The sequence below is a fragment of the Anarhichas minor genome, unplaced genomic scaffold (assembly GCF_050575085.1).
Source record: "Anarhichas minor isolate MPS153535 unplaced genomic scaffold, ASM5057508v1 ptg000010l, whole genome shotgun sequence".
Lineage (NCBI taxonomy): Eukaryota > Metazoa > Chordata > Actinopteri > Perciformes > Anarhichadidae > Anarhichas > Anarhichas minor.
Window position 1 is genome coordinate 2818221 of NW_027466456.1, and position 18859 is coordinate 2837079.

General features: G+C 41.5%; 1 protein-coding gene across 5 annotated transcripts in view; it reads right to left on the minus strand.

Moving 5' to 3' along the window:
• The window catches only part of sbno2b (strawberry notch homolog 2b), a 64661-nt gene that overhangs the window by 30444 nt on the left and 15358 nt on the right, over positions 1–18859 (minus strand). For 2 of the 5 annotated variants that reach the window (XM_076087540.1, XM_076087539.1), the window contains exons 3-4: positions 18686–18774; positions 9778–9901 (exon numbers count right to left, since the gene is read on the minus strand). In XM_076087540.1, coding sequence (XP_075943655.1) covers positions 9778–9901; positions 18686–18774 — 213 coding nt within the window. Of the gene's footprint in view, positions 1–2963; positions 3893–7539; positions 8954–9777; positions 9902–10363; positions 10576–18685; positions 18775–18859 lie in introns of those variants that run through there. The other 3 variants (XM_076087541.1, XM_076087542.1, XM_076087543.1) reach the window with 3 other exon arrangements.

Consider the following 18859-nt stretch of genomic DNA (forward strand, 5'->3'; position numbering starts at 1 on the left):
CTCCTGCAAACTTCTCTTTAACCTCTGCTCAGCTCCAATAATAGACCCTTCTCGCGTTGATATCCGTGTGTTAATTCGTAGACGCATATTACCGTTTTACTATGTCCTATTTATTCTCACTCTATGTGGGAGACCAATTGTAGATGACGAGAGGGGTTTGTAGTTGAAGTGTGTATTCACAGGTTCTCATTACCTTAAATAACCCCGCTCTCTGTTGTCACCCACCGCTTTCACACACCTGTGGTCAGTGGACTACGATCACGCTGCGACTCAGGAAGGTGGGCTCGTTGCCCGTAAGTTGCTGATAACTGAGGAGGGTATTTACTCTTTTACAACCTTGAGCTGGGACACCAGACACTTTGACTACACTTCTTTATCATCAGCATGACAGCTGCGTGCCGGCTGATTATCCTGTGAACGATCCCAAGTTAAAAGAACCCTAAAACCCTGTTACAATCAATATTTAGTGTGATCAACATGCAAATCAATATGCCAGGACATCTCTACAGCACTACAATACTATATTTATATGGTACTATATATATATATATATATGGTACACGTTTCACTTTTAACAACTGGCATGCCTCCTGCAATAGGAGGCTGTCACATCCCACCAAGAGAACAAAAAGAGATGAACAAATAAACAAAACTCCAGCTCATAACAATATTTAATTATTCTACAGTAAATGCACTACAGACCCACTGAACCTTGATTTATTTATTTCACAGTTTTGCCCTTTTTTAACAGTATAGACACAGGAACAACGACACAGAAGGACAAAGGTCTTTAGCCAAAATCAAACTGAGGACCTTTCAATCACACCGTATATGTCGTAACCATTCAGTTGCAGCGTAATAGATCTTTTTGGACACAATTTAAAATACCCATCTGATTATTTCTTGAAGTTCTAAACTCAAGACGTTAAGACAACAATGTGGACTCGAGGACTGCTGAGTGGAATATTCCCGTTTTGCCATCACTACAGGCGACCACTGATGCATGAAAACTGAAATTAATTAACGGTGAAACTAGATGAAACCTGTACTGTGACATCTTCCTGCTGATGCAGCGGCTGTCCTGTTGTCTGAATAAAGTCAGACCTGACAGATTTACTGCATGAATTGGTTTTAACAGCCGGCTACAATTAGCGAGGATTTCCCCCCCCGTTATGTCGTCTCTTCACCTCGCACCACACTGAGTTATTCCACTGCTGCAATTATAATTGGCATTGATTTGCGATATATTTACCACAACACTTATGAAATAGGTGTAATTAGTGCTGACATGGCAACATGTTGGTAAAGAGGGCATGCAAGATAAGCAAGGTGGCGGCTTTTAATTCATTTTCAGCTTAAGAAATCTGCATTTCTGGCATCCATGCTCTATTTTCTCGCTCCCCCATTCTCACCACCACCACTCATCATCATTGACTGCATCAGCCCCCCCCCCCCCCCATGCTCTCACTCATCCTCACCATCATTTTTTATTCACTTCCCGTAAGCTGCACGTCGAGGTCATGCTTGAGGGTTAGCGTAATACCAGGAAACTGACAACATGTGCCCACCAAGAGGCTGCCGTGCTGCACCCCCAGGTCTTAAAGGACGGGTTCACAGGTTTATTTAAGTCCATCTTAAAACAATAGTCAGGAAGATTGCACTAAAAAAAAAAAAAGAGTGTAGCTTTTGGAAGAAACTGCTGAAGCCTCAGATTAGCTTCAGTAAAAGTTTGGAACACATTCTTTCAATGTTTTTCAAATTGGGAAGAAAATTGTGAACCTATCCTTAAAGGCTTAAGAACAGATTTTGTTACATGAGTTGATAAGTACACACTGATGACGATGTTGACGTAGGATACTAACTACATGTTATGGACAAAAACATCAGCTTGTCGGTGAGAAACAGAAGCAAATGGTCCAATGTTACAGGATCAATGGTAGCCTGAGTTAATGTCAGACAGGACTACAAAGAAACTGACTTTCTTAGTAGAAAAAAAACTACTTGAACCACCCAGAAAATGCTGAAAATGGGTTCAGCAAGCCTCGCACTAATAAAGACATGAAACAGATTTTGAGCTTCAATTCCACGAACACCAACAATAAAGAAAAAGCAATGCAGTTCTATTTACAGTGCAGTCCAACAATGGCCGTATTTAACAGCCATCCAGTAAACAGACAAGAGTGCTGTTTAGCCTGACAACATATCAGGTTCTCGCACTTACTGGAAGAAGGCGAGGACTGAGGCAGATAATCATTTGTCATAGTTCCTGGCTGGAGTCTCAGAGGGTGACTGACTCTGGCCTGCCAGCTAAGAAAGTCACAGCCTGACATGCTGATGGAACAACTTTCAATAGTGAGCCTGGGTTACTTTCTTTGGTGTTTTTCTCTTTCAATACACAGCAAACGTGTGAGTGTTGTATGCAAATAATCAACAAGGAGACTAGAATTGTGTCGTCTGTATCAGGAATTAAGCCTAGTCCTACTTTAAAATCAAATTAAATGGATGTTGAAAAATGTTCTTTAGTTTAGGATGTGGCTCAGGAAACCAGCCTTTGTAAACAAAAATGAAAAACTAATTCAAAATCTTGACTTTTATATAGTTGAGCTCTGTAACTTGCCACTAACTTTTCATTAAAAAGTAATGTGTTATTTTAATTCCAAAGTGGGCCAAGCTCTAGACACAAGTTCCATTAGTGTTCTGATATTACGGAAGTATTTTCACAATTCATTCAAGGAAGTTAAAAATTAAAAACACAGCCATAAGTGGATAATGAAGTGCTTACTCGTCATATCTAGACGTCCCTCGATAAGGACAATACAACTCTTCACACAAGCAGCTTTCAGTTCAGCACAATTCCTTATTCAACAGATTCATTACCGACTGTGACACCTAAAACAAAAAAACAAAAAGTCCTAAAACAACAGACTTGATTTTGTGTAATACATAAAAGAAGCAAACAGTACCTTGGGAAGCGGTCGTCCCAGCTGTGAATACAATTTAGTCCAGAGCTGCATGAGAGACATGGGTCCAGACGCTGCAGTCTGTGGGGGGGGTGGGGGGGTTAAAAGAAGCATAAACTCCTGCTTCACCTTGGATCCCTGAATGCGACAGCCTCGTCCATGTGTTGGTCAAAGTGTTGGTAATTCACCTCACAGCTGGTGCACTTCCACCCAAGAGTGGACTCTCACGAGTCACAGTTCCTCTCTGGTTCAAACACACACACACACATCTGCCTCCACCTCAGGTACGCTCGAGGCAATGATCTCACAGACGGAGACACGGGCACGTCTAAAACATAGTTCCTGCTTCAGCAGGACGGTCAGGTATTTGCATAGAGGGCTCAGTAATAGTGATTGTGGACTAGTTCCTTATAGCGCAAAAAAAAAGAAAAAGAAAGGTGGTTGGAGAGTGAGTGAGAGAGAGCAGAGGAGGGGAGGGGAGAGGTGGAGAGAGGAGGGAGGGAGGAGGGAGGAGCTTTCAGGAAATGATGCTTTTGTTGGTAAGTGACTAGAGTTACTGGCAGTCGGGCCCATTTTACTGTACATGGTGTAACTCAACCGCATTTGTAGTGTAAACAGTGCTGTGCTGTGGACCCGGCCGCTCCTCACACCCCGCCGCTTACCGCTATGTTTAATGGGCCTGGACCACTGTTTAATGATTATTATATTTAGAGACAGACTGCCTGTCTTACTTCAGACTCGCTTTTTGTCGTCCTATTTGTCTGCACAGGCTCAATTTGAAATTTCTGCTCTTCTAGTCATAGTTACTGATTCATATGATGATCCATAGCTCATAAGGAGGAAGCAATGGGATGTTAATAATGAACCTGTTAACAGTGAACCAACAAGCATTTACACTGATTAAACAGTTCAACAGTTACAATTAAATTAAATGTTGTTTGTTTAATTTAGAAGAGTAGTTTGTCACTTAAAGGAGAATAACCACCTTTATTTTAATCAGCAGGTGGCTTGCATGCAAGATACGGGAACTTAGCTTGAGTCTTGATGAGTCGTATTATTTATTTACAGACAAATAAACTGTTCACACACACTGCTACGTTTAAAGCTATAACGTTACTGTTCTGAAACCCAGACCAAGTGGCCGATACCAGGCAGACACTCAGCTGACGTTTGTGTCCACAACAATGCAGTTGACATTGTAGCTGCTAACTCTCCCGTACAGGTGAACTGGGGACTCAGATGTGTGTGTTTTGCGCATACGCTGCAACAAATGATGGATTCAGCCTGTTTGTGCATCGGTTATCGTTGCAGCTCTTAAGGAACCTCAACCACAGCATCGCTGCATGGGAGGCGCTAATCCTGTCGGTTATTGATCGGTCAACAAGGGTGGGCTATCTGTCAGAGAAAGAATTAGCATCTCTAGTGTTGTCTAATTAGCTAATTGGGTCACAGACTCAAGTCGACAGTTAAACCTGTCGAAACACACAATTCAGCTTTCTTGCGTTCATCAAGATTGAAAGAGATTTGATTTCCCATGCACCCATACAAAAAAAAATCATTCTTAACAGCTTAAGTAAGAAGAAGACAGATGAAGTGGTCATGAATGCATTAACAGGTCAAGTGCAAGCTGCAAGTGTGCATGTTCAGTCTTCCAGGCGTCACACACTACTTCTATATCTGTGCACAATTACACACAAATACTTCATCATAGATGGTCAGCCCCAGTTCCAGTAACTGGGGCTGCGATTGTTGAAAAAAAATAAAATAAATAAATATATATATATATATATATATATATATATTCTGGGAATCTGTTTGGAAATGGGCTAGTTCAACAAATCAAAGATACTGATCAAAGACAGTGTCGTAACATTTGTTTTTTCTGACAGAAAAGCAATATTAACTGTTTAAGAATATATGATTCAAAAACAGAACTACTGTGATTTATCTCCTGAACAAAAGGGAATAGAGGGGTCCATTTGCACACCCAGCTTCCAGGAATACATGATATCAAGTCAGCACGGTGAAGGTACTGTAATGTCCATCTCTGCCGGACCGAAGGGGAGTCAGACTCTCAGAGACCGAGTGGCGCCTGTCCATGGTGTCATCATGGTATGAGTGGGAATCCTCTGTGTCTGTGTGTGTGTGTGTGTGTGTGTGTGTGTGTGTGTGTGTGTGTGTGCGCACGCGCCACAGAGGGTCAACAGGGAGGAATGAATCATTGATGAGCTTCTTTTAAATACTCAAACACACCTCATTGCATCCAAGCCCATAGAAGGCTGGATCCGTGCCTGTTTTCACAGACAACACACAAACACTCAGACATGTCGTCTCATCGTTTACATGCGCATATGTACTCTACTCTACTACAGTCGTAATGTGGCCGCTTGAGACCACATATGAGCAGAATTTGTCATTGTTTAGATCTTGTAATCGTTCCGATTTCATTTCCTATTCGGTTCATGATTCCAGTCATCACTGACTCCTGGTTCCAGATGTGCAAACATCAGCTGATCCTGGGCTGTTATGGTTACAACTGCGCACGTTTAAAAAGCTACATATGGTACCTTTGCCATGCTGCTGGAAATAATGCATCACTAATATATTTTTGTAAGTGCAAGCATATTGTAGACACTGTTGTTGACACAATGCGTAACTGCCAATGTAAACAAAAGGTGCAGTAGGTCTAAACTGATAGATATTATAAAAACTGCAGTTATTTGGTTAAAAAATACTTTACAGAGCTAATCTAAAACTAAAGTGGATCAGGTGGAGCACACACTCCCAGAAGAAAAGTGTGCACCTATTAACAAGCCTTCAAATGAACCTTTAACTTCCTCCTTTAAACTAGGCCACTGACAAGACGATACAAGTGTTCGAGATCCTTAAGAGGAAGTAACTGAGAAATACAGACTAATTCATTCACTGGCTTGCTGCAAGAAACAAGTCAAAGAAAACAAAATGACTGTCTAAATAATAATATAAAATCCAGAGGCAGTGTAGCTTCAGAGTGAAACAAATTGATAAATATTTCCTTGTACTTTAGCATTGCACATTTAATATCTTGAGAAGCAACTGGATTCTGAGGAGAAGTTTGATGGGTTTGATCTATGCCTGCCTGTGCAAAATAAGGATGTAATTATGGATCAGCTGTAGAGTCTGTGGAGCTGCAAAGTTTTAAAAGTCAACGCATGATTGGACCGTAAGCCTGGAATAATTGGACCATCTGCATCAGGTCTCTGTGGTTTGAGACTAACTGGGGTTTTTTCAGTGTGATTCAGGTTCTTCTTATGCCCACATGGGTGCTCTGGGATTCTCCCACTTTAAGCGGTACGTTAGCATTGCTATCACCTTTGACAAAGGCCCTGACCATTAACCTCCAGCCTGTCTATGGGCGCTGGCTAATGGCTACTTTCAGTTAGCATAGGTTAAAGGCTGAACACACGTTCAGGGTTTTGGGTAAAGAGCTGTAAAAGCAGACTTAATGTAAATCAACTCTTCCTAGAAGTGCACTGTGCACATTAGCATGTGTGTGTCTGTGTGTGTGTGTGTGTAATACTGAAAGGAACCTTATAGAGAAAGAACGTGAGTATGCAGCAAACGTGCCTGAGAGCGTGTACATGTGTACGTATGGTATACAGAGTATACAGTATGTGTGTTAATATGTGTGCTTGCAAAGTGCTGTTCAGTCTCTGAGGTTAGACAGAGTGGTTAGTGAATGAGTTTGGGTTTTCTGTCTTCCAGTAAGTCTTGTTTTCATTGTGACGCTCTGCATAGGAGGTTCACGTAATTCAGATCCACAAATGACCAAACCTGTGCACGTGTCACTGTGGAACCGTGTACAGTTAGCCTTCAAACCACACTTCTTTTAAAGCCCGGCGCTAAGGGCCTGCCATTATGTTTTGTACAGACTTCAGGTTAAAGTAGATCAGAAAATATGGCGAGGCCTCCATTTGGTTTTGTCAAAGTTTCCACTGTTTATCTTTATTCCACTGTGTTTTGATAGTGCTTTATTTTAGGGGGTCATTAGATTCTCAGTAACTCCCAAGAAAGGATTTGATGCGTAGCTGTTATTTCTGGGGAAGTTTCCTGGAGAGGACTGTACTGATATATCAGATGATCAATTACTTTATACGTTTCTTCATAAACACAAACATGTGGCTTAATCTAAAGATAAATATCCCGTCCACATGCTCCAACAATGTGCTTCCTTACAACATGAGCTCTGGTCAATACATACACAAAATGCTAACACTGCGAACCAGAAGAGATCTCACTAATGACTCTACAGCTGTAACTGAAGCAAGGAAGCAGGCTGACATAAACATAGCAGTCACCTGACAAACTAAACAATCACAGGGTGACTTCCACCCAGTCACGGATGGCTGAACGTCCTCTGTGACACCGCGGTTCAAGAGGGGCGGAGAAAACAAGAGGTCCTGCTTTATGAAGGCGGATGGGTGTCGGAAAGAATTAGGCATGGGTCAGCATGGTGGTGGTGGGAAAGAAAGTGCAAGGATGAAAAAAAAAAGGGTCTGTGTGTGAGGTTAGGATTAGTCATGATGACCTCGTGACTTACATTTTCTGCCTCACATGGTAGGAAGGAGTGTCCACAACCAGAGAGAACAGCTGAGAAAGCACAACACAAGCACACAAGCACACAACCTCTCTCTCTCTCTTTCTCTCTCTCTCTCTCTCTCTCTCTCTCTGACACCATAACATTCCACATCTCCACTGTCGGGAAACCAAACTTGCGACATCGAGGCTCATTTCAACTACACAACATAAAAATGACAACTGTGAAGTCCTGCGTTTCTAAATATGTAAACCCAACAAGTATAGCATTATCATGAACACTAGTAATTACTTGTAAGGGAAGGAAGCTACAGCCAGACAGGCTAAAACAAGCAAATGGAAAACTAGGGAAACCCCACGTGAATCACAAAATCCATCCAGGTTGACACATCACTTTCTTGTATATAAAGTACTCTTTGTTCCTGAAAACAAGCACCACAAAATAAACACATTTGAAATATTTGCTGCATTAGTGAACCAGACAAACACTAAACTCGTGTTGGTGCGTTTACTTGCGTGCGCTCCGGCATCTGTTTTAGAGACAACGGTGACGCAAATTGGTTTTGACTGTGGGGTGAAAAGTTTGCCTAACCCGACAACATCACAAACAAATGTGGATTCGGCTGAAGAGAAGCAGATGAAACGGAACGAAAAACAAAAAAGGAAATTGGTAAAGCCGAGGGAAGCAAAGTGAGCCGAGATCTTTGAGCTGGACAGAAAAATATACTGCAAAGTAACGTACACACGACATTTATACATGTCACATTGTCATTATCAGGCTGACGTGTAACTTAAATTAGGAGGTGACTAAAGATGGTTTTAACTGAAGTGCCCCTTTAAAAATGACTAAACACTACTCTCCAGAACTCGCAGGTTTTCCTGTGCCAGTCGCATTATAACGTGCACCTGTAAGGTTCTTATTGAATGTTGGCAAAACATTGCTTAGCATTAAATTGAATAAAGTGTAGAATATAACCTTAAGCTGTTATCAAACCCTCAGGCTGTGAGACTCCAGAGAGACAAAAAAACTCAACTGAGCTCCAGCACTCAGCAGTTTAGGAAGAAAAACACATCCCTCAGTGCCAAATTGGCTCATTTATAGTATTTTGTGGTTCATGTTAGGAATGGCATTCCCTCATGTTTCACAATGAATTAAATGTAAAATGATTCAGATTCAATGTATTGCATTGCAGTCTTGCGAATGCTGCAATACATTTTTTATTTAATAATATAGCAACGCAACCTTTTTTCTTCATCATTTGTCATCATGGTTTCATTATCCAGCAATGTGCATCATTGACATACTGTACATGAAGAGACAAACAGCAGTTTAAACTGGTCCTATAAAACCATTTTATATATTATTCAGTGAAAAGCCTAAAGAACGCATAATCAAGGTAAGAAATGCCTTTTCCAGCCCTCATTATTTACCCCTTTGGGGGGGGGGGGGGGGGGGGGCAGCTTGGTAACCCATGACTGCCTTTCTTTAAAACTCATCATCTTCATAGCATATTTTTTTTGTAATATGCTTCCATAACGACTCATCAGCTCAACTCGCTGGCCTGTGTCATTGCGATTGTCTCCTATTCATACGACTCTAACTATTAGGAATTGGCTGGACGGACACACGAGCGCACAGAAAATGCAAATGATGGACAGTAATCACCTGGAATGATGAGCTAAATATATGAGCGAGTTGAAGCTTCACTTCGCTAACAATGCTGCATCCTGAAATGAACGTCCTGGTCTTATAGTTGTGTCTCTACAGGTTGGGAATAATCCAAAAGACACTAAACTGATCCACTTAAATAAAAAATACCTTTACCACATCTCACTGTGTGGACTCCAAGCACGACGGAACATTACAAAGAGGTTCTGGGTTTACCTAACAGCGATCTCTGAAGATGAAGTGTGGAAGCGTAGAAGGACGTTAAATTACAGCTTCTTATTAATGACATGCCTGGACAGGAACGGGGCAGGTACCGCTGCACCCGTCTAGACAACACTAGCCTTTAATCAGGCTGCTCCTTGGTAAATTAAGCCGAGCTGAATACACAAGGAGCACATGATGAAAGAAGAGGGTGGGAGGCTAGTCCTTCCATCTGATGAGCAAGTAAGGCAGGGACAGATGGGAGGAAAATAAACTAGAACGCATCCAACAGTGTTTTCATGGTGTCGTGGGCACTACAATTTGTCAGTGTTACTTTAATGCAAACATGAACGAGCCACCATTAAAACCAACCTGGGGGAAGTCTCCATTCCTAGGGAGGTTGAGGCTGGAAAAGTCCACGTCAGGGAATCCCGAGTACATGTCCATGTGCACATCCGGAGTGGTGGCGGTAGTGCTGCTGTTCAAGTGGTATTGCCTAGGGAAGGAGGGAGGGAGGGAGGGAGAGAGGGAGAAGGGGGGAAGAAGAGCTTTAGTTTGTTCAACAGCTACTTCTCAGAGCAAAACTGCCACCTGTTCTCTTCACCTTCATGCAGTTTCACACGTTTACAGCTTACAGCTGCCAAGTTCAAGCAGAGCCTTCTATTTCTGTGCAATAAGCAGCGCCGGTAGAGGAATGAAAAGGAGGCACTGAAACACAGCTCATGTGATCGAGTGGTCAAGTGTTACAGTCAGAACAGAGGAGGAGGCTGTTTCTTGAGAAAAAACAGAGATTCCAGCGTAGCTGAGTAGCAGCCTCAACTGTCAAAGATACAAGAGGGATAATAACATTTATATCAAGTCAGACAGGCAGAAAGAGTTAGAGGCTTAAAGAAGGACAGAGGGCAAGAGGAAGACATCGACAGAAAGTCAAAGAATGGAGAACAAGAGCAGCTCCTACCCGCTTTGAAGACAATAACTCCAGCTTTCATCGGCACCAACCATTCTCCCTGAGCTCAGTCGTAAGATCAGAAGCACCTCAGTCCACCTTATTCCCAGATAGTATTCCCAACATGAGAGACAGTTTCTGTTTCTTGCTGAGTACAAGTTGTCATAAGGTAACTTTGGACTTTGCTGGCAGTGGTGGAATGTCACTCATAGCGAAAGTAAAACTAAGCCTTCCTAAAAGGTGGAACTTTAACCATACCCTCCCTTGTGCCTCTCATCCAATCATGCGCCGATGCCCTCCCACGTCCTCCTCGTCCAATCAGGCACCAGGGCTCGGGCTCAGAGGGACTGAGCTCGGGCAAAGCCAATCACAGGATTTAGCTCTGGGTCCTCGACCACGGGCCAGAGATCAGTGAGACTGATTCAAGTTCAAAAAAAGGATGAAAGGGCGGCCTGTAGCCGGTCTATGAAAACAGGACTCCTTGTTGTGTCTAAGTTCAAATGTCTGCTTTCTAAATGAACCCTCATCTTTTAGCCAACCATAAATATCACTGGGTTGTGATGAAAACAGCATTTTTATTTGTTTTTTCACTCTTAAAAAATAAGTAGTGATCACAAGTGTGCACAAATGTTTCTGAAATCATTGAGGATAGTTGCCAAGGCTCTGTTTTCTGCAGAAGTTAAATGTTAACAGCCATATTAACTGGTGTAATCATAATGAGTAAATATCTTTTTACAGGTAAAGACTCGGTCTAGTTCTCAGAAAGATCATAGCTCTAAATGTTACAATCATCCACGGTGGAAATCCCCTCGGTGGCCATTGAGCCAACAGTGGTATGACAGTGATATTATTACAGCAGAGGTTCTGGCAGGCCGGCTTTAGCTGCTTTCCAAAAACACAAAGCTGGTTTGTGGCTCTCAGCCCAAGTAGCTGATTGACTTACAGTTTGTGTTTATGGAGCCTTCACATGCTACGTAGCCCGTAGCTGTGCACGGATCATCTCTTGAACCATGTTAGTGGTTCACAATCTCTTATTTAAGGCTAAAAACATACCAGCCAGGCATGTAATAATGACATTTTTGTAGATACTTTACAAATATACCTTTTCTATTTGCTGATAAGACGGTCTGTTTTAATGTGGGCCAGTTCATCGGGAGTCCTGTTCTTCAAAACACACTTAACTAGCAACTATTAACCAACATCCTTTCAACACCTGAACTGCAGTAGAACTTGCAATAACATGGAAAATAAAGCCCAGAGTGAAAAAACTAAATCATTCTTCACACCTTAAATTAGCAGGGATAACACATAAATGTAGGACTTGAACAGGACAGAGGTTTACTTTAAGTCCTGTTCAGACAAAGACAGCTAAATTCCACCCAAAGAAACTACTTGTATGTGTTGATAAAGAGAGGAACTTCAAGAGCACAATGTCAGCTGCTTTAGTGGGTTAAGAAAAAGTGACACAGCATGTTCCACTGCATTCAAGTTCACTTTTGTCAAACAAAAGTTTGTCTTTTAGGGTGGATTTTCTGTTCAGATTCAAATTTTAAAGCAGTTTTAAGAGCCATGAAATTTAAAAGGAGCAGCAAACAAGTAAAGAAAAGTTCACCACTGGCCCCTCCTTGTGTTTATGTGCAGTATAAATATGTAACAGCTGTCTTGTGCCCGTATTCAAGTTAGCAGGAGAACTATTCAAAATGTTCCATTATTTCAAAAGAACAGTCGTCATTAAAAGACAACGTTTCCTGAAAACTCACTGTGTGTGGAAACATCAACGGTGCGATGCACGGTGTAGAAAACATGTTTATTAAACATTAAACCGAGCGCTCTGAGGCTCTACGGTCAACAGTGACACCCTATTAATAACGGTTAAGATTCCTTGGAAAGGCTCTTCCTTCCAGTCAACACAATCATGATGTCTAAATCCTAAGCAATCAACATTGTGCAAGAAGGGAACTTTGACTCATAGCACTGGGAAACACTGCAGGCAGTATCAACAACAGAAAGGCAACCAGTCAAACCAAATATTGGATTAAAGACCGTTACACACGACACGGAAATGCTAAATACTCGCCTGTGAAAATAAAACAGGGTATGTAGGGCTTTTATTGTGAAAGGTAAGAATGGAAGGAGAGGATGTGGTCCGTGCTGCCTTTGTCAAGGTTGAAAAGACTAATAAAGTTTGTCTTCTTGGTTCCGACTACGGAGCCTTGTGCTGTTATTTCATAAACACAGCAGCAACACAACCCATTTGGCACAATGTGATTGGTTGTTGCCTTAATTCGCAGTGCGAAAGCTCAGACAAATCTTTTTTTCCGTAGCGTAATATTCACGTTCTGTGTAAAAGTATTCATGAATACTTCATGAACAAATGTAGTTTATAGTAAGGAAATTATGTTCTCAAGTAATATAAAGTAATCCTATTTCACAGAGCCGTGTTAAACCTAAATACTGCCCAAAACATGAGCCTTCATGACTGATGACTGACGAGTTGGTCAGAGACAATCAGAAATAAACAAGACATAAAAATAGAAGCAGATTTATGTTCTGTTTCTGTTTCTTCTGCTGTAAACAAACACCCAGACTCTGCCTGGGACGGACTTAACCAGACCACCACAAACTGTTACTGTTGTTGGCTAAAAAGATTCAAAACAGTGGGTGTTGATTTTCCTCTTTAATTTGTATATTTAAAAGAATTGCAAATATTTCCGTGGTTATTTTGCTACAGTCTGGTGCTGCTTCCACAAAATGCAGCGCGTGATTGTGGCTTTGACGGTGCACATCATCAATTAGAGCCTGCAAGTACAGAAGAGGCCATCAGCGAGGGGACACTAACAGTTAGTGGATAACAGATGGTGGTCACGTTCACTCATCAATCTTGAGTAATTTTTCATAGTTTTTCCTGTGTTATCAGCTGGCTGAAGGACGTGGAAAGTGGAAAGACAGACAAAACATGAATTCGGGGGTTTGTGTTATTTTGCAAAGGTGTATATAGGTGGGTCACTTTATCACCAAATAAAGTGACACAATGGGCCTCATGCAGGAAGCGATATAACATAATTTACCGCTAAATTTTGTTCATATCCCATTGATTTCTGGGATTCACTAATGTTTTACTATTTTTTGCTCTTTTCTTAGGTCAGTAGTCGAGCGAAAACTTTCCAAAATAAGAATAAAACAACAGTAAGAAAGATAAAGGAACGCATAAATGTCACACAATGAAATTGACATTATTGTGTGTTTTAGAGTATTTATAATGAATGGCTAAAGGAACACTATTGGTCCATTGATGCTAATTAAGACGATAAAACCCTTTGATGATATTGTGTGCATTCAGCTTTTAAATGGCTTACATACTGCTCTTCTATGCTTTTTGATTTTCCTGTAACACCATTAATGACGTTCTGGAAAATGACATGTTTCATTTGTGAAAGTTTATTTAACAGTACCTCCATTTCATTACTGCTGAAGATATTCTTGCACTTCTTTTTGGTGACATCTCTTCAATACGTGAGCACGTGCCGGAGTATTTGTTTTTAGTGGGCGTTACCTATGCTGATGACAAACAATCAACCACTCCCCTCTAACTTATGATCACCTGGGTAAGAGCAGATTTAGATTGTTCAGAGCGTTTGGTGCATCTGGAGTTGACTTCTTACATTTTCTCTCTACAGAAAGATTTAAGAAAGTGTTGCTCCCCGAGGCTCGATGTCACAGAACACGGGCGGGTTGCTGACAGTGCAAGGCGCCGTTATACTTGGCACCGAGATTGCAGCGCGCCGCTTGATTGACAGCTGCACACCCTCTACTGTGTCTCTCCTCCCACTGTATCAGGCTGCTCTAATACTCTCCAATTGATCCAGAATGCTGCAGCAGGTGTACTTACAAAAACCTGAGAAAAGAGATCATATTTGTCCTGTATTAGCTTCTAACAGGCTCCCTGTAGAATCCTTCTCCTCACCTACAAAGCCCTAATTGGCCAGGCAGCGTCATATCTTAAGGAGCTTATAGTACCCTATTAACCCACAAGAGAGCTGCTCTCTAGTAAGTTACTTGTGGTTCCTAGAGTCTTAAAAAGTCTTCAGTCATCAAGCTCCTCTTCTGTGGAACCAGCTTCCAGTTTCAGTCCGGGAGGCAGACACACTCACCACATTTAAGAGTAGGCTTAAGACTTTCCTCTTTGATAACGCTTATAGTTAGGGCTGGCTCAGGTTTATAGATAGGGCTGGCTCAGGTTTACAGTTAGGGCTGGCTCAGGTTTATAGTTAGGGCTGGCTCAGGTTTATAGTTAGGGCTGGCTCAGGTTTATAGTTAGGGCTGGCTCAGGTTTATAGTTAGGGCTGGCTCAGGTTTGCCTTGGACCAGCCCCTCAATATGCTGCTACAGGCCTAGACTGCTTCCTAGGAAACACTGAGCTCCTCTCTCCTCTTCCTCTCCTTCTGTATGAATTCATGTCCAATTAATAACTTTGGTTCTTCCCGGAGTCTTTGTGCATTCTCTCCTCACAGGTTTCTGTGGATCGTGGTTTTATCTGGACCGTGGTCCTGCCTGACACCCACTGCTACTATCATTATTATTCTATTATATCCACTGCAGCTGTTATTATTAGTAGTCATACATTTTCTCCCCCGTTAAAGTATTATTTGGGGAGTTTTCCTGTACCGATGTGAGGGTCCTGGTACAGAGGACGTCGCATGTGTACAGATTGTAAAGCCCTCTGAGGCAAATTTGTGATTTTGGGCTATACAAAATAAATTTAATTGAAAATGACAGCTCATGAGCGCAGAGCAACACTCCTTAAAAAATAGAAAATAAACCAAAGCAAAGCCTGATGTCAGGTCCTCAAGCTTTTACAGCCCGCCCCTCCGTACTTTAAGACCCAAAAGTTGTTAAAATCATATGGAATTAGCAATATATCAGTGTTGGAACAAGAATATCAAGTGATCCCATGCGAGGTCTCAACCCCCTCGACGCCTCTCTCTCTCTCTCTCTATATATATATATATATATATAAATAAAACAGAAACTACCTTTCAGAAGGCTAGTGTGTTATGTTGTTTTTGTGACGTCTATGCTCAGTAGACTCCAGTGTTGTGACCTATAACAGACCTGTTTCTGTGACATTTGTAATCACGACTCATAGGAGAAGTTCGTGCTGTGCAGCGGTGAGTGAGCACGTCAGCCGGTGCATCAATCAGTGCAACCAGCGCACCGGCTCATTCATACTGTTTCCTTACCGGTGCCATGTGACCTATTCACTCCTCTGCTTGTTCTCAATGGGAGAAGTTCAAATCAAATGCATCATGACTGCGTAGTGCAAGTCAGTCGTACCGAGCAGCAGCCTGTAGATCATGAGAGGGTGAAAAAGAGCCCGGCTGAACAGCAGAGATACTGCTGAAATAACACCTTTTCAGACCATTGTTCTTTACGACAAAACAATGAAGCCACAAAATTATATTCCATCCCACCCATCTTATTCTGAACCGCACATCATGATGTTGATCGTGATATTTTGTACGATGGAAGACGATAAAGGGTCTTGTAAAACGAGCTTGATGTCAGAAAATTCAGCTTTGAGTCAACCTGAGAACCACAGAGCGTGCTCTCACGTCATCTGCTGCTCGAGCTTTCAAAGAAACACTGCAGACAGCGAGAACAACACAAAACACCACCAATCGAACGAACACTTCCTCAGTTGTGTTTCATACCACACGGGTTTGGTGATGACTAAACCGAGTCATTCTAGAAGTTTGACAATCTTGTCTTTAAAATAAGAGATCTTGTAGGAAATTTGGGTTTAGAACTGTGCTTTACGAAATTATAATAGAAGTGTTTAATGATTCATAATTAAGAAATCATAATTAGAAGTGTTTTGGAATACATAATTAGAAGATTCATAATTGTAGAAGTGTTTTAGAATTTGTAGTTAGAAGTGTATCTTAGTAGAATTTGTAGCACCTTTAGATCTATGCTTGTAAAACTTGTGAAGTTTTTGCCAAAAGTTGCAAATCCTTATCTTTATATAGAATCCAATGTTTATCATAGAAGTGTTAAGCCATAAAAGACAGTCATTGAATGTATTAAACTGTAAAGAATAGCATAGGGAAAGGGAGAGACTTCTAGACAGACATTTACAGGTTGTACCCGTGCGAGGGTCTTCGGCAGTCTGAAGCCAGGAGGAGGCTGTCGAAGTTAGCCAATAGGAACTAGGATAGACAATATGGGAGGGGATTTCAAATTGTGACCAGGAAGTGCCGGCCAGAGAATCAGTCTCTTTCCTCTGGTCTCAACGTGTGGGCAGCGGTGTCCCATCTGGGATGAGGGTAAAGATGCTTCTCTGCGCAGAGGATATATATCTATAGATACTGTAATTAATGTGCTTCACTCTGTATTTGTATTAGATTCAGTAGGATTAAATACTCTTTGATTGTAGACCAGTTTATGGTAGATTTTATTATCGCAGCGACTCTACTGTAGAACAGCAGTGGAGCGGAAATCAGCGGCCTTCTCTCTGTGGGGTAGAATTCAAGCCTCCACAATCTCAAATTTTCTTTTCCTTTCATTTCATTCGATGTTCAACATTCCTTTTGTTTGCATTGGTAAAAACAATACCATGCGCATGTTAACAGTGTTTAAGACACTGGTTGTTATCATGGAAGGGCTTTCTGACACAAGAAAAGAGACCTGTATTACAATTGTGTTACATGATTCACAGCTAAAACAGGCACAGTAAAAGAAAAGCTACATATGAAATTGCTATTACAGTGAATTGCTGTTCGTAGACATTGTAACTGCTACACACTAGAACTACACGACAGTAGTTGGAGTTGCTGACATGTTGCTTAAATGTCAATAACATAACATTTCCATCCCTATTAGACACAGCTTTTCACAAATGTGAAGCAACAGTCGGACCAGCATCCAAGCACACCCCCAAAAAAATGCATGTTGACCAATTGAGGTAGATGTCTCGGCTGCATTGATCTTGTAATTGTCATTCTTTGTCAAAACATACGCAAGCGCACAGCAATCCTGTAGCTCGACAAATAAAATCTAGATCTAGACCAGGACTGAAGCCGCTTCTGCTCTATCTGTGCAACATTCTCTCACACGCAAACACACCTCATGTGGCAGGAAAGAGACAAACATCTCTCATTTAGCGGTGATGTCATTAAAAACAGAGCAGGATGTTGAGATTAACCCTCAGAGTGAGGCCGTCACACCAGGCCGCTCGCTGCAGGAAATGAAGGAGGTCTGATGACGGAGAGCGTCCCCAGTGACGTGAGCCGATGTTGGCGTAGTGTCAGGTTAAAAGTGACGTATTGGCCCGATTGTGTGAGGACACTTCAGGTGTCAGGAGTGCAATGATGGGATCCAAAAATATCTAATCATTTATATTCATATACAATCTATTCAACATAAGATGCGTCTTCAAGGATGAAACATTTACCTTTAGGGGTAGCACAGATTTACAGTGCAGAGCATCACATTAATCGTTTAAAAAAACAACACAATTTACACAACTAATCACAGTTATAATTGTATTTAATAAACTGTTCTCAATTCAAATATATAGCGAGTGACTTTCACATCTTATATCACTGCTATGATAAAATACCTTCCATCTCAGAATACCCAACTCTGAATCTTTAGTACCTGTCCTGTTTAATATTATAAGAGTGAATGACTTGATTGAAATCGTTTTGACTCGAGCTGTGTGTCCTTTTTAAAAGGGTGTGTAGGTGTGTAGGATTTGGCAGCATCAAGCGGAGAGGTTGCAGGTTGCAACCAACTGAAACTTCTCCAGTGTGTCAAGTGTTTAGGAAAACTAAGGCGGCCGAAGCAAAAACGTGAAATCTGTAATCTGGATCCAGTGTTTGGTTTGTTCTTCTGGGCTACTGTAGAAACATGGCTGCCGGCTCGGATAGATATAAACGGCTCATTCTGAGGTAACAAAAACACAGCGATTCATATTGTCAGGTGATTATACACCAAAGAAATCATATTTTATAATATTATATTCCATTTCTGGCAGTAGATGCCTTTAAATGCTACACACTGTTCCTTTACAAAAGTCTATAAATTAAGGGGAAGTGTGTTTTTTTGGCAGGTAGATGTGGTCGTCTCACACAATAATGTGTTAGACGAATATACACACCACTTGCAAAATATTCATAAAACACACTGAACACTGATAACTAGTGAACAGTGTGAAAAGTCCCTCCAAACCCGTGTCTTTCCTCGTCATGTTTTCAGCTGATATACAGTCATTCCCAGCGCATGATAATGAAAGGTACTGTCAAGCGTGTTGGTAAGCTTGTATTCACTTACTGGTTTCCAGATTGCATAGGGCAGTGTATGCTGTATCCAGCCTGCTGAGAGTAGGATTCCCAGGAACCAGAGGAGGCGTATATCGAACTCTAAAAACAGAACAAAAGGAAAATCTGTCACGTTACGGAAAAGAAAGCATAGAAATATAACACTGGAGGTCTTTAAGGGGGTTGT